This window comes from Hyposmocoma kahamanoa, unplaced genomic scaffold, assembly GCF_003589595.1.
Source record: "Hyposmocoma kahamanoa isolate Upper Pololo Valley unplaced genomic scaffold, ASM358959v1 270, whole genome shotgun sequence".
NCBI classification, from domain to species: Eukaryota; Metazoa; Arthropoda; class Insecta; order Lepidoptera; family Cosmopterigidae; genus Hyposmocoma; species Hyposmocoma kahamanoa.
The window spans coordinates 629576-646957 of record NW_020653770.1 but is presented as its reverse complement, the minus strand read 5'-3'; the positions used below and the strand labels follow the sequence as shown (position 1 = coordinate 646957).

Genomic DNA, 17382 nt, shown 5'->3' with positions numbered 1-17382 from the left:
GCATTTTTTTTACCAGATAACCACAGCAATTACGAGTACAACGAAATTTACCTTCCACAGCCAGTGCCTACAGTGCTAATAGCTAGGCTACAGAGGCAGTCAAACCTTTGGGCTAATCTATTGTAGTTAGGATGCTATCACGCTCCGGATTCTATCAAGGCTCATATCTAACGGTTGTTTGTTCCTCTAGTGTGAAAACAACACACGTGTCATTCTGTTTGCGTGACACTTTCGAGAAAATTCTATCATAACATTTACACCTAACGCTTGGGGAAAATATTTGGCCATTTTGCATTTTCTTTCACTCGTAAAATGTTACTTAGTAACAGATGTAATTTAGAGCTCCAGGGATCTACTACCACCATTATTTCTGCCGGCAAAGTAGAGGTGCTGGTGAAAATACAGGCACATGGGGCTTGTCAACTTTATGTTTCAGGGTGACGGGCGCAACAGCAGTGCACCTTAGATATTTGCGCTTTAAAGCTCTGAGTGGCAAGTGTTATGGACAGGCCAGTCGATTAGCACCTTCAGCAAGACTTCTTTGTTCCATTACATGAATGATATCATAAAGGAAAGCATGAAGAAAACCAAAGAAGGTTCACATAACTTTTTGAAAATATGTGAAATGCCACACTTTATGAGTACAGATTCGTAAATTTCTTAATTCATAATTTCATAATTAGTACCAGTAGATCTCCTTGTAAAACAGTTCATCCAGGGAAGTACTGCCACCTTACCTATTTCTGCCGCCAAGCAGTAACGTGAGCATTACTGCTTTCCGGTTTAGAAGGGTAAGGGTGCTGGTGAAATTATAGGCACATGGGACTTGTCAACTTATGTCTCAGGGTGATAGGTGCCACTGCAGTGCCCATACGATCTTTGCGATTTAAAGCTCTGAATGGCACTGGAACAGTCATGGATAGGCGTATTGCTTACCACCAGGTGCCCGACTTGTTCGTACCGTCACATGGTATTATTTAAAAAAATATATAACTTTAATAAAGTAAAAGAAAAAGCATGTATCGTTCGCTGGTTCTCAAACCTGAGTTCCTGAGCCCGGCCGACCGTGCCATTGCTAGGGAACACAGCGTCTCCCATTTAAAAATTCTAGAAGATTCGAGGAGAGGCGAGAATCTGAAATAGATTCCATAAATAATAACGACAATGTGCCAGATAACCGCACCAACTTACCTGGTCTCAAAATATGTCATCCCTGTACTACCACCAGAACGACTAAATAAATTTCGAGATACTATTCAAAATCCTGAGACTACAACTAATTCAGGAAAGTTGATTCCCAAATGGGACCTATCGGGAATCGAATCTGGGACTTTTTCATCTTACCATAAATGACCCGTTTCTTGATTGTTAGGTCTTAACACTCTCCCTAAAACATATCCGTCGAATTAGTGGCTTATATGGGTTCAAAACTTGGTAGTTAAGTTTACGTACGACGAACAGTTTACACAAACCAACCAGCCTTCACAAGGTCGATAGATGTTAAAAGCTGAGTTTAACACAGAGAGGTATTAAGGCAAAATGGAAAATTGACAAGGACACATCAAATATTTAGACTATTTAATATCACGGATTCAAATATACTTAGGAGGTTTATTTAAAAAGCAAAGTTTAAAAATATTTTGCTCATAGTGGTTTTTACCGACTGGAGAAATGGAAGGGAGTTGCATTTGGCCGTCCTTATATAGTAATCATAATCATAACGTGCCGGATAATCACACCAATTGCCTGGTCTCAAACTTTGCCCACAACGTTTAAATAACGTCCTTTACCCAAACGTTGTGTAACCTAAATGCTATTACCAGTTTCGTGGACGTATTCTGTTGCCCATTGAACGAATTCGTAAAAACGGCTTTATGGACTCCGCCTTACCGTAATAATAACAATGAAAAATGAATCTTACAAAAAATATACGATACACCTAAGGATATTGTCTAAAGATCAGCTAATTTGTTACTCGATAGAATGTACTCAATCTGATCATATAGAATCCTGAAAAAAAACTAAAATACAAGACTAAAACAAATTATTTAAGAATAAAACGACTAACTTTGCTTATAATTTTTATATGGAGATATTTCCATTTAAGTACTAGAGGGAACCTGCTAAATTTTAGTTTTTAACTGGAGCCCCATAGTCATTAAATTCACACTTATCCCAAAACTTGAACCTAACGATCCAGCTGGATTCGAATCAACGTATTTCAGCAAATTGTGACAGACACTATGCCAACTAAGCCTTACGAACTAGCAAACCTTATGGATTGTTCTATATGCTTGTTGCAGATCTTTGTTTTCTGGTTTTTAACGACTTTTTTGCCGTAGCGCTATTATTAAAACGACATCTCTAGTCAGCTGAGATAGCTGTAAAGGTACCTGGCTGAATGAAGAAGCGTTGGGTCGAATCCAACCGGACCGAAGGGATTTCTTTCTAACTGTTCGATCTTTGTATTAATAATTATAACAATGCCATGGAGTAATTTCACAAAAAATAATTGAATATCATGGTGGTCAAACATTCGATAAACTTAAAAATTACAATTGCCTTCAGTCATGATGGCTCATTGGGCGCTTGTCAACGTTGGATCTGTATCCATTTTTGTCCACCTGTACTTAATTTCAAACGCGCGGATTGCAGGACGCGATGGGCGGTTCCCCACACCTCACGTCCTAAAATCTTGGCTTGCGTTTAAATATTTCGCCTTAAGTAAGACTTGTTGTTTATACTATGGCATTAGGTACAATCTGTTAATAAATAAATGTTGATATTACACAGATACCGTCGCATAAGTTGAATAATTATGTGCGAAAAATCTGTATAATATGTTTATGCACAATATTTTGTTTTGTTAATTGTAAATTGAAAAGTTAAATTAACATACAATAAATACTTTTAATAAATAAATTAGTTAATTAATTTAAAACGTGCATCGCGTTTGCATCGCTGGTAAAAGTTTTTATACCTTTTTAATTGCGACAGTAAAACCTCTAAAGTCTTTCAGTGGGTAAAATTTACCACGTCACGAGTTCTAAGCTTTCCACTCATACGTAAGATACTTAGTGGCTATCTCAATTTAGCGTAATTGTAAACAAAGTCTCCATCACCTTTAGCCACCCCTGTCAGCCCACCTGAACACCGTCAAAGTTCATATAATACTTGCTTTGACAGATTACAATCTGCTTATGGCCAGTCATGACGTTATAACGATCGTGGCTAGGGGAAATCATAATTCATAACTCACGTGAAAACACTGATTGTAGAAAGTTGACACGTAACAATATAAGCATAGTTACAGTGTGTTTTATTTATAGGATCAAGGGACGGGGCGAACAAGTCGTGCGTCTGATGGCAACCTGTCCATAACAGTTACAGTGCCACTTACAGCTTTAAATTGCAAAGATCTGTGGGGTACTACGTCTGCGCCCGTCACATTGAGACATAAGTTGACAAGTCCCATGTGCCTGTAATTTCACCAGCATACTTACAGTGATAGTAAGATAACTATTACATATAAATACAAATAACTTCGTGTTTGTTTATTATAGTTTCATAACCATATCACAAGGGCTCTCTCTTTAGTTCTGAACCTAAATTGTATTATCTATGGTACTCGTTACTAACAGAAAAGTTTAAAAAAAAGACCGTCGTATTTTTGCTAATCAAATTAAAATATCAAACATGATGCTACTCAAATGTTCTACTCTCTTGATTTGTTAAATTGGCATAAAGATCTTGCAACCGGGCCATAAACCTTTATTAAAAAATATTGTTTAAAATGTAAGCGGTGCTTGGCCACTTCTATTCTATCTCTTTTGTTTTTTGTTTATGGCGTTTGTTTGATTTTCGTCTAAATATATGAAGAGGCGGCATGGTGGGACCTTTGTGTAACCAAACAAACGTATAAAAGTGACGGGAAAAACAAGTCGTGCACCTGATGGTAAGCTACACGCCTGTTCATACATAACACTTGCAGTGGCACTCAGAGCTTTAAATCGCAAAGATCTGAGGGGCACTGCCATTGCGCCTGTCACCCTGAGACATAAGTCCCATGTGCCTGTAATTTCACCAGCACCCTTAACCCTTCAAAACCGGAATACAGTAATGCTGATATTACTGCTTGGCGGCAGAAATAGGCAAGGTGGCACTATTTAACTACTTATGTTATGTTTAACGTTTCTTATTTATGTATATATATATATAGTGAATGGTTGAAAACCCTTTCTTATGAGGAAGTGGAAAATCTCTTAGAACGCATACCTTAATTAACAACACTACAAATCATTTAAATACATAACATGCATACTCGCGCAGGTACGCACACACGCTCACACACACACACGCACACACACACACACACACGCAAGCACGCACGCACGCACATGCGCGCACTCACACTCACACACATTCTCTCTCTCTCTCTCTCTCTCTCTCTCTCTCTCTCTCTCTCTCTCTCACACACACACACACACACAACTTTATACACATTACATACTGAACATTTTTCATTTTATTTTGAATTTTTATTAATTTTTTTTTTCATTTTTAATTTTTCCATTTTAAATTTTAAATATCATTATATCTTATTAGTAATAAACTTTACAAATAAATTTTATTGTAATAAGTTATTACTAACCCACTGATGTAACTTTGTTGTAAATTCTCAGTTTTAAGCTTAGTTACAAGGTTTTCCCAACACAAGCATACATTTGCTTAAAGGGAGGACCTGATCTACCATTGTTGAACCAAATTGAGAAATATTTTTTTTTTTTTTATTCAGACAAATAAAACATTTTAACTTTAGTTATGAAATGGATTTAAGAAAATCGAGCGCAAGACTTACCTGTAAGCCAAGTGCCATTGAAGGGCTTGTACCCTAATCCGAGCAGAGTCTGCAAGGTCGGTCTCCTCCCCCTGACTTTGCCCCCCTCTCCCCCCGGTGTGAGCAGGGCGATGCTGAACACAATCAGACCCAGGACTGCTGCAATGACCAGCAGGGCGATTAGGATACCGCGCCAGTTTCGTTGCGTGGGCGTTGATGCTGCTAACTCCTGGAAAGAAGAAAGGACTTAGATTAATATAAGAGAAACTTCAATTTCTTTCAGTTTTATGATATCAAGTGACTCGATCCGCGCGACTGGTGGTAAGCGACACGCGTATCCATAGCAGGTGTAGTGCTACTAAATATAACACTATGATTTACATTTAACTCCGCTTATTCAAATATATTTAAAATAAATATATTATAAACATAATAATTTGCATGAATTTTATTATGAAATTTGAATTTTTATATTATAATTTGCATGAACTGTAATAATGGACCTTTAGCTTTACAAGTGGTGTTGGTTTTTTTACAATAAAAAAATATTGTTCTCGCTTTTACTCTCTTTTAGTTTAAAAGAGATAGAGTTTTGGAAGTGTCAAATAATTTAGTAAATAATCATTTGGAATGGACATCGATGTCTGAAGTAACTTTTTGAAATTCAAATCTTGCGTTTGTTCAACTTACAATAGCTTGGATGACAATATCATATCGTCCCGTGTGGCATTAATGGACGTAATTTAAAATTTTGACAAAAAGGAATCGTTTATGACACCATGATTCATGACAATCTGGATCGTAGTTTGTATTGTAAAAACGAGCGATTCGTTCTTTATACCGTTTAGGCTCTCGGGTTTCTCTCAGAGAAAAGTTTAAGGAGACTGGTAACATGACTGTGGCATAACAGTACATTTACTCAAATACTTTATATGCCCGTAAAAATATACATAATTTCATTAAGAAAGAAGATATCCATAATATTAACATTAGAGCTAAGTCCAAACTCATGGTAGCACGATTTTGTTTACCCAAGGTAAACGACTCTTTTGTGGGGAACTGTAGACGTTTTTACAATAAGATTCCGGAGCATATAATAAGATTATCATTTCTTAAGTATAAAAACTACATTAAAAATATTTTGATTGAAATGTCATATTACAAAATTGAAGACTACGTATTAGATAAAGATTATGAAAAGACGACATGGCTCCAGATTCCACACAAATTTGATTCAAAGTGTATTACATAGCATTTAAGGTTATTTGAAAGGAGCAATTCTTAGAGTTCCTTGCTCGTTTATCTCAGGGATGTCAGCGTAATGAACGAGCAGTAGCTTAGAAATGACGTTTTTAAGTGTAAATTTATTTTTCCTATGGAATAAATGATTCTTTCACTTTGACTTTGATTTTATACTATGTAAAGAATTTTGTTTCCGTAAAAACTGCAAGTGGCTTGTTCGTGATAAAGGTTACGATCTTAAGTACAATCGAGTAGAACTGATGAATCGGAAGAAGGGGGCCCTTCTTCTGATTCATCAGCTCTACTATTACAAAACAAGTAACTATATCGTCCAACATTTGCCAAAGAAACTGGAGTAGTTCTACAAGGAGTTATTTTAGGTCCAATATTATATGTAGTCTACAAGTTTCAATAGCTATTAAAATTTTCTTTAGTGTACTTATAGAATTCAGATTTTCGAAAATCGTTAACACTGCTTGGCTCATTTTCAAAGTAAACAGCATCGCCTGAAACACCCCGAACTGTGTTAATTAAAACCTTGTTCGCGTAGTTTATTGTTTGATAATTCGGGATAGTGAAGTTTGTTGCTGTGGTTAAAACCTATAACACGTTGCCTAGCATCTATAGTCACATTGTTATCTTTTTGAGTGGAATTGATATGTCAAAATATGGCAATACAGCATAATTGTGGCTACTGAAAGTTTTTTTGACGCTATTTAATGGGACTATGATGACTGTTTACAAAGATTGCGACCGTCTTTTCAGAGAAGTGACAAAAAACTCATAGGCGACAAACAAAAAAAATTGGGTTCGATATCGCTCCTTGTGGAACTCACGTGTTGATAGATGATAGAATTATATTAAAGGCCAAAAGTCGTTGACGGCAAATCATTTTTCATTATTATATACGACATTTTATAAGAACACTCTAAAGTAAATTGTAAGATGGGCTTAAAATCGCACCTTGTGGTACTCTTACGACGTGAAAATGACGTCATAACGACAATACTAGCAGTAAACATTGTAATCATGAAGGACGTAACGTTGTTTACTGTAAAATGAGCATTAACACTTTGTAATACCCTTTACCACATGTGAATTCATGCTTTGTGTAAATGTTTACAGTTTTAGTAAACAATAAGAAAAGTAAGCCAAAATATAAACCAATAGTCCCAAAACAGCACCCTGTGGAACGCCTTTACGATGAAAAAATTAAGACACGATAACATGAACAGTAAGTATAGCCATTAGGCAGTTCACGTTATTTACTAAGGATATATTATGTGCCGAAAATACGCCCAAGTAAAAACCTTGTTACGAGGTGCGAATTATGACCGTAACATTATGTTGGTTGCTCTCTTGATGGTCTGTTTCGAGTTAGACATTTTCGTTGGCAATTTCGGTTTGCTTCGTCGTTGCAATTTGCTTTTTATCTTGTAGCTTTATTAGTATTCGTTATTTTCTCACTCTGCTATCAGAAACTTCTCAAATTCTTTTTATACCGCATTACTCATTCGAGATTCAGCAAAAAAACACAAAAGCTGCTTGTTATAATGCACACCTGTTACAAACGTTAACACTCCCCCTCCCCCTCAGGAACACAATTGTGTCGATAACAAAAGAGTCCTCCGAGGACTGGCGTTGCGATAATGAACCCATAGTCAGAGTGCTCTTGTGAGGAATGCCAAATATAAAAGCCTCGGTGGCGCCGGGAAGCAGGCAGTTTGGGGGACGTTTCATGTTCGATTTTGGTGGCGCAAATTTGAAAAAACGAGTTTTTTTTAATTGGTAAATACTTCAAGATATAAGGTGCAGCTTTCCAATTGTCCCACCCGCGTAAAATTCATAAAATAAATAACACATTATAGCAATCATTGTCACAAACACCACTGCCAATAATATACCAGACACGTGTTTCGCCTCTCTACGAGGCTTCCTCAGGAGTCGTGGATTGTTCGACGTTCGTAATTTACTCTTTTTTGCGTATTGTGAGCAGAACCCTGAGTTAATATCATTTCTATTAACAATCCTTATCTTGAAGACTCGCATTTCTAACATGTGTCAAATTTCTCAGTTGAAAATTTAACCTAATGGAACAAATAAACAATATAGAAAATTACACAAATCACATAATGCAAAAGAATATTTTTTAAGTTTACCAATGCCCTAAGTAGTGGCATGAAGCTCGCTCAGTGGCACAGTAAGTATGCGGGGGCTCTTGATTTGCACCAATTAATTTATGCCACACAAGTATTATATAAAAGAATAATAAAATAAAAAGCAACTATTATAGAAATCGATTACGGTACTAATCCTTTAGTCGTCCTAGTTTAGTAGTCCTTTGTAAACTAGCTACTTATTGTTAATATTGTGCAATCGACTAAATCGTCTTTCACTCATCGAGGTCATCTCCTCCTTCTTCATCTGAGTTTGGTGGAAAAAAACATTGTAGTTTTCTCATGTATGCTGAGATTTTGTAGTGCGACTTTCTTCAGTTGCAATTCTGTGGTGCAGAATTTCTTGCAAAAATCAACACGTTCAGCAAAGTAACGTAAGGCGTTTCACGCAACTGTGATGAAGCGTGGTCATTTGTCACGTCAACAATTGACGTCATTGCTCCTACACACTTCTTGTACCCAGGCACTTTGTCGACTAACTTTTGGGGAGAAATTTTGTTGGAAGTGGTTGGATATAGAAAGCATAGGATTATACCTCGCCACGTGATAAAAAAAGTCTATACCAGCTGCGGTTTTACGAAACGATAAAAAAAATATGCTCGAAATAAATCTAAAAGTTATTCTTGGTTGATTTATCCACCGCGTTATACAAATTTGAATGGGGTAATTGGGAAAGCCCCAAAAGAGAACTGTCCTTCCTAGGGAGCACTAATTGCTCTTTTTTTGCACTTTTATTCTCCATTGAAGGAGAAGGCCGTAATGATTTCAAAGGATTGGTTTGCAGTTAACAATCTGCTTCTTAATGACAAGAAAGCAAATAACAACACACACACACTCAACATAGCCCCGCACTAGCGAAACCCTGTGTCGCGGGTGCCATGGATTTAAACTTCAAGCATGAGTTAAGATGAAAAATTGCAAAATTGTCCACAAGTAACTAAGTTGTCGAAATGCCTCTGCAGCGTACGTGATTAAAATAATAAGAACTTTTTACTTTTAGACGTAGAAACCGCGACTTCAGCGAGTTTTACATTTAAACTTTACACTAAAAGTAGTGACCTGTTTAACTTTTTGAGGTTGGTTGTATTTCTGATATTTGAAATCAATATTGTAAATAATAAATTTGTACAAATGTCTATTACAAAGAGTAACGCTTAGAGTTTCCTAATCCCATTCTTTTCAGACAAATCCGCCTTATGAGTTAGTACTTAGTATTGTTTAAGCGACGATTTCAAGTGGAATTTGTTTACATAGGATATTTTTGATTTTGATTTTTTGACTGCACGAGTTCCGAGTTCAACTGTACAACTACGTCTTTTCGAATTATACGTGAAGGTATTAGAAAACATCGCGATAAAACCTTTGGAGAGTGTTTATAAAACAACCTTCGACGATGTTTTGTCCCCCAAACCCCATTGAGGCAGGTGAATACTACATTCAGCTACTTATACCTCGATACAAATTTAAAAGGAATGCGGTACCGACAAGTGGTGAAGAAAATGATTAATGATAGTTGTATACTATGAAGTCTACTAAAGGGCAGATATCGGGCATCAACAGCATTCAGGCAGAGGTCATAATTATCATAGTAGAATAAGACGAAGTATGGTAACTCCATACAAATATGTCATCGCAGCTTGTATGTGTGCACGCCCGTACCGCGCCGTGTACAGACGTACACATTGGAATAATCTTGTAGGGCACTTGCATTGCATAGCGAGAGTCCTCACACGCGCCATTCGCTATAGAATTCAAGCGTCCGCTCGGTATTTAAAAAATGACATCAAGTGGACGTGCTTATGGTTGTTTGAACAAGAGTGCCTCAAATTCGGAATTGTTGTTTTTTTCGATATCTCCTGAACATGGACGTTGGTGGCCTATTGGTGAGCACTATGGGCGTTAGACGAGGAGCTCCCGAAATGAAGTATTGTAAATTAATACTAAATCTAGGTGTTCCGGATTAATTTCGTTGCTCTGGTACTCACAGTACAGGGAATTGCGTGACACATTTATTATATTATTGTTATTATGTTTTTCTTTTATAGTTTGTATCTCTTTAATATCAATATTGCATTTGACAAAGGTTATTTCAATATAGCACGAACACACTGTGAGGAATACCTTTTTTTTCAATTTATGTTTACAACCAGTACGTGCTCCAACTAAAATAATTATGTGACAACCCTACGCTCCGAGTGGGGTGTAGGTATTGATGCGCCAAAGAGGCGGGAGTTGCCCTACTTGGTCTTATTATACTATGCCATTATCGTACAACTTATAATAATAGTAGGTGGCGGTAATGGTAATGCCGCCTATATTTATTTATTGCATACCATAAATAATGAAGTTGCTGCTGGAATTTCCGCAATTTCCAATTAGGGTTTTGTGATTCCTAATACATGAATTCCTGGTATATTGCTTTTTTATACTATCATATTGATTATTGTATACTATCAGTGTATATTGTCAGAGCTCTGAGCATACATGCCTCTTGAGATTTCTGCTTTCCGGCGAAGGCCCTTATTTGATGCCATCGGTGCTGGAACTATGACACTCTTACCTACTCATTCTTTTCAGAGGAATCTGCCCTACGAATTAGTATTTTAATGGATGCGACTATTTCAAGTGTAATTTGCTTACTTAAGAAATAAATATATATTTGAAGGGCAGGAATAGCATCAAAATAATAACACGTACGTACAATTTATGTTCTTTTCTTATCTAGGTAGATCACCAAATAATAATATAGCGTTATAATGTAATAAGGATACCAGCCTGTAGTACAACGTATTGCGTGCTGTGATATCTAATTTTTATATGTATGCGATTTCTCATACATCTACGAAACGGTGTTTTTTTATTATAGTACCAAGTGACGGGACGAACAAGTCGTACGCCTGGTGGTAAGCGACAAGCCTGTCCATAACAGTTGCAGTCCCACTGAGAACTTTTAATCGTAAAGATTCTAGAGGCACTGCCACTGTGCCCTGAGACATAAGTTGACAAGTCCCATGTGCCTGTAATTTCACCAGCACCATTACCCTTCCAAACCGGAACGCAGCAATGCTCACAATACTGCTTGGTGGCAGAAATAGGTAAGGTAGCAGTACTTCCCTCTTCCCTCTCTTCCGAGAAGAACTCTTTCAGAGGAAGCTCTACTGCTTCTACAGAGTCTGGAAAACCTAACCGCTACAAAGCGATACAATATTCAGAATTTTGCAGATTTACGGGAAAGACATATATGGACTTTAGGTGGGTAATCCGGTTTGAACTTCGCGTCTGTACGGGACAGCCTTTGATCTGTGAATGTTTGCATTTAAGCTTTGAGATGAAGTTTACAATATGTTCTCTAAGGCTGTTATACAGATTGACTGCATATTTACAGTAAATACCTGAAGTCGTTATCAACTTGATGCAGCCAATCTGTTAGCAACCTAATGGTAACCAGATTTTGGTCCAAACGAGAAGAAAAAAATTAAATGCCTCTAAATCATTTTCCAAGCCCTTACACAGCAGTTGTAGAGAAGTATTATGTGACATATGTATCACTCACATTTACATTGACGCGTGGTTTGTAACAGAGTTAATATAAGGCGATGTAATTTTTCTCGTCCCGCTCTCGGTTCCGTTGGGGTTCTGTTGCCCTGGTACTGTCGGCAATATTACTGTAATCTTTTAGGGTGGGTAAATAAGACGAAAACCGGAATAGACAGTGATACATTATTTGATATTAAAAAATCGCATGAATGTGTGTCGGGAAAACAGAAAAAAAAAACAGAGACTTAAAATGTGTGGTAAAACTGGAACGTAATAACTGCTGTCATAAGGTTGTCTGTGACACTTTATTTCTTTTCCAGTAATTTTTTGTGTAGCCTTTTAATGTGATTTTTAAAAATAAATTCTGCATTGAAAAGATAGTACCCGGAACGTTTGTTTTATGCAGGGTAATCGCATCAATGATCGACATTTTAAGAGAAGTGTGTCTTTCAATTCGGAATAAGATTTTTGTTTTTAAAAATATAATATATCAAAAGTGATTAGTTTACTAAAGAAAGGATTTATAATTATTACAAAAAAAAAACTAAACAAGATTTCTAAATGTAATGAACATCAAAAATACACGAATTATCTAATCAGTAATCGATAATTAACACCTAGTAATTGCGTTATTCTAATAGAAAATGTTGCCCTAAATCTTATTAATATTGAATTTAGTCACAGGCCACCCCTTAATATTAATTAATTTGATAATATTATTTGATCCTCAAATAAATAATTGAACAATTGTAAATATGCACTTTTTGAGAAAACAATATTCTTTTATGTTGATATATATATTAATTATTCCATACATATTAATTGATCTAGGGCTAAACTAAATTGATATTTGGTATTCAAAAATAATATTCGATCCTCTTTTTTTAATATTGGTCTTTTCTTTTAACGATTGATGATATATAAAACCAGTATATCTTTTTATATTGATCTTCTAATCTCTAATAACATGTTTTGAGGTCAAATTACATTATAATATCATAATAGTATACAAATATAACCAACATTTACTTAGGATTAAAAATAAGTATCTAAATTTTATTTTTTCCAAGTTTTGAGGCCCAACATAAAACTATCAAAGTTAATTTATAAAAATAAAAATTTTTTTTGCGTAGCTCAGAACAGATTAAAATATCGATCTATTTAATTTATTTTATGTCTCAGAGTATGATGAGCAATCATTAAAAAAGATGACCGTTGAGATTTGCCTCCTGCTTTTAAGGACTCTATTAATTAGCAAACTTATGTTAACAAGCATACAGATATCTAACCGACAGGCCATATGATATTTTTTAAATGTTGAGCGTGTTAGCTGACCCGAAACTCGCGACATTCAACTCTCAGGTCGTTTTGTTGTATTTTACAGGATTTTCCAGTTATATGTTCCATTGCAAATGGTTTAAATGGTTTAAATTCCATTAAAAGTCTTGTTTTGTTATATAAAAAGACAAGCGTAATGTATATCCAAATCCCTATAAAATGTAAGGCAAAAAAAACCCAATTGAAAAATTTTCTTTCGCTTTAAATATACGTTATAACGCTACCAGTATGTTGGCTAACGTTTTTGTAATTAATGAAGCGTTTAGATTTACGAGTCTATACAACCTCAAATGGTTTTGGTTTATTCCACATAACACTGAAAGTGTAGAATTAACCACTTTGGACAAACTATGTATAGTAAAATTGAAGATACCTATACACTGATCAACATACGGTGTGAAAACTCGATTCCTAAAAATATTCTCGGCACATAAAAAATACAAACTTACCTCGAAATTGTACAAGAAAACGGTGGTGGTGTATCCAATAATAGGTTACTTTACATATACCAATGATATTTTTATCAACTGAACTAAATAGAACACGTAGAATAGAATAGAATAGAATCATTTATTTCACATTATCAATTTCAAAATATTACAACTCGAAATATAATGTCAAGGGATAACATGATCGTCATTAATGTAAATAATAATTTTATTGTTAATATAAAATAAAATAATTAAAAGAAAAATAAAGTAAAATACGAACTACTAAAATACAAATAAAACTTTACATATTTTCAAAATACAAACGTACAAAATTAAAATATAATTACAATTTCTTTAATAGAAATTCCTCTACACTATAAAAGTTCTTTCAGTCGAGAACAAAACACTTCGTCATTTGTAACACTTTTTAGACTTGTGGGTAGGTGTTCGTAAAATCGGGGCCCGATTACTCGCGGATGTCTCTTAAATATCAATGTTCCTATGTTACGTAGTCGTCGTCTCAATAGTCGGCCTCCGCCCGTGCACCGCTCGTAAATATGTATGTTTTTACGCACAAAAACAATTACACCGTGAATGTACTGTGCATATGTTGTCATCACGTGGTGCTTTCGAAAAAGGCGTCTACAGGACTGATTACCTTTTATGCCTACTATGGTTCGTAGTGCGCGTTTCTGGAGAACGAATACCCTTTTGGACTCAGTTGAATTCCCCACATTGTAATATCATAGGACATCAATGAGTGAAAGTATGCAAAGTACGTCGCCTCAACACCGCAGTGGCACGTAGCACGTCCAAGTTTCTCGCACAGAGACTGAACTTAAGTTTAAGTTTGAGTCTATAGTGAAGCTTAAGAACTTGCATGTGTTGCAAAGTGGAACCGCAGAGGTGACTATTGGGCATGATACGGGATTTCTTTCTGAAAACAACATTTAAAATAAGGCCAATTGCGTATAGCATACGTTTTTTTCAAATGGTTTTAATTTCGTTTGTAAAAAAATAAATTCTAAAATGAAACCAGCGTCCCTGCCGCTCGAACTAAGCAAAATTATTTTTTTTTTCATAAAAAATAAGTGCGCACGTGACCTCCATCTCACCTGGTGGAAAGTGACGATGAGATCGACGACGTAGCATGCACATTGCACACCTACCAACCAGACGACCTCGGTGGCCCAATTGTTTGCACTGCAGGAGTTCCTGGGTTTCGATTCCAGGAAGGACAGAGAATTCCCCACTTGCAGACCAGGTTATTATTGGGGTGGGACATACAAGTTGTGCACCTGATGGTAAGCGACACGCCTGTCTATAACAGTAATGCCACTTAAAGCTTTAAATCGCAAAGATCTGAGGCACACTGTCACAGCGCTTATCACCCTGAGACATAAGTTGACAAGTCCCATGTGCCTGTAATTTCACCAGCACCCTTACCCTTCCAAACTGGCACGCAATAATGCTTTCGTTACTGCTTGGCGGCAGAAATGGGTAAGGTGGCAGCACTTCCCTGGAACTCATACTTTACTTTTTTACTTTGCATTATTGTTATTATTATTATATGGGCTATTATATTAAATAAAACCTACAACTTTGCAGCTGGTTTAAAAATCGCTCTAACTAAACTATTGATATAATTCTCATAAAAAAATATGCTGTAGTTAATGATCTTTTGGCTTTTCATCAATTAAGTTCTAATTATTACTAAAAAAAAACATAAGCAAGAACTTCACTAAATCTGCAGTAATGTCTTCAAGTCTAAACGCTTTATTTGTTACAAAAATAATGAATTTAATTAAATTCTATATGTAATTCTGAACAAAACCCGCACAAAGAGCTTTTTAAAAAGAACCAAATTAATAAATGGCGGCGTTCCTAATAACTCCATTAAGAGACATAAATAATGAAACTCAGTTTTGCACTGAAGTCCCAAAGGCACTTCACATGTTGTACTAAAGCAAAGGGACTTGAAATTTAAATTGCTTACTAAGAAATCCCATCAGTAATACAAATGTATTTTGGAGTCAGGGAACTTCGGATTGTTCGTTGGCGAGTAAAGTAAGATTTAACTTAATGTTAAAACTTGTTTGCGTTACTTGAAACTGCGACTGGTTGAATTTGTTTGATGTTACTTGTGCAGTTTACACATGTCTGTGCAGCTGAGACTTGCAAATAGATTAAAAATAATAGCGACTGTGGCACCAGTTATATAATATTTCCATGGTGCTTAAATATGATGATATACTTCTATATTTTATCAGTTTCTACAGGATAAATCAAGGAGAATCTGCGATGGAACTGCATAATTTGATTCCACCTTCCCCTTTCCACCATCGCGGGACCAGACGTAGGCTTGGGTACCACCCCTATGTTGTGAATATTCCAAAGTGCCTCTGTAACTGCCTCTGTGATTGAACGGTTACCATGCCGGACTGCCACGCTGAAGTCCCAGGTTCGATTCCCGGGCCGGGAGAAATATTTGTATGGCCTATTTTTTTTTCTCGTGAGTTTGGGTATAATTTGTGGTTGTCTATTGATGCGCCCATGGCACCCGCGACACAGGGTTTCCTTAGTGCGGGGCTATGTTGAGTGTGTGCGTTATTATTATTAAACTCTACTGCTACAAAAAATTGCAGCCTGAATACCTTCCACATTGGCTTGCCAAATAAACCTTTTTCGGCAGTTACGTTTCGAAATAATATACTACAAAGATCCGCACGAAGCGTTACGCTTCCATATTTATATGGCTAGTGGCTAAAGAGTGGAATTCCCTACCTGCAGACGTGTTTCCTGATCGTTATATCTTGGGCCTTTTCAGGCGAGAGTGAATAGGTATTATTTAGATGTGTACGCTCCATCGACCTCACATGCACACTCACATTTTATTTAAAAAAAAAGTCAGGCGACTCGGTCGTGTTCGCCAAACGACGGCCGATTTTTTTTATGACATCAAGTGACGGGACGAACCAGTCGTGCGCTCGGTGGTAAGCGACATGCCTATCCATAACAGTTGCAGTGCCACTCAGAGCTTAAATCGCAAAGACCTTGAGGGCACTGCTACTGCGCCCATCACCCTGAGATATAAGTTGTCAAGCTTCATGTGCCTGTAATTTCACCAGCGCCCTTCAAACTGGAACACAGTAATGCTATAATGGTAACGCATATATGCATATAATGGTAACGTGGCAGTACTTCCCTAGATGAACTCTTTTATAAGGAACTCTATTGCGACTAAAAAAGTTGCAACGGCTGCTTATAGCGGCCGGGTACCCAATCAGGTGTTGAACGTAAAGTTAAAATAATAATAATTTGAATAACATTAAAATAAACAAACAAATGTTACTTTCTGACAGTCGTCTTCATAAAGTCTCAAATTCATTTAAGGAATACGTTTCCATAATAAGATTCCGATTGATATTCAAAATTTGCCATTTACGAGGCTTCAAACTATAGTGAAACAAAAACTTTATACCAAATGTTATTATACAACTTCTGCGTACTTGGATGACAAAAATCCGTGGTAGTGACTCGTTTCTCTTTCTCTCCCTCTTTCAGGTTTTCTCGATCTAAGATGTAGAAGACAATAAATATTGTAATGATAAATGTATTCAAATGTATATTACATAGAACAAACCCTAGAGTTTCCTGCTTATTCTTCTCAGGGCCATCTGCCTTACGAATGAGCAGTAGAGTTTAATCAGTACGACCATTTCATGTGTAATTTGCTTACCTATGAAATAAAGATTATTCTACTTTGACTTTGACTATAGTCCATCTGTTTAGGTACTTAAATAAATGTAAACAATCTTGA

The 17382-nt window shown here is 36.2% G+C and overlaps 1 protein-coding gene and 1 long non-coding RNA gene across 2 annotated transcripts in view; both read right to left on the bottom strand.

Annotated features, from left to right (window-relative positions):
- The window catches only part of LOC113229015 (dipeptidyl aminopeptidase-like protein 6), a 566288-nt gene that overhangs the window by 76553 nt on the left and 472353 nt on the right, over positions 1–17382 (bottom strand). The window contains exon 2 of the mRNA XM_026462486.1: positions 4859–5066. Within this exon, the coding sequence (XP_026318271.1) occupies positions 4859–5066 (208 nt within the window). The remainder of the gene's footprint in view (positions 1–4858; positions 5067–17382) is intronic.
- Positions 16650–17382, bottom strand: part of LOC113229058 — a 2580-nt gene continuing 1847 nt past the window's right edge. Inside the window, exons 2-3 of the long non-coding RNA XR_003310375.1 lie at positions 17072–17137; positions 16650–16675 (exon numbers count right to left, since the gene is read on the bottom strand). This is a non-coding gene — a long non-coding RNA (uncharacterized LOC113229058). The remainder of the gene's footprint in view (positions 16676–17071; positions 17138–17382) is intronic.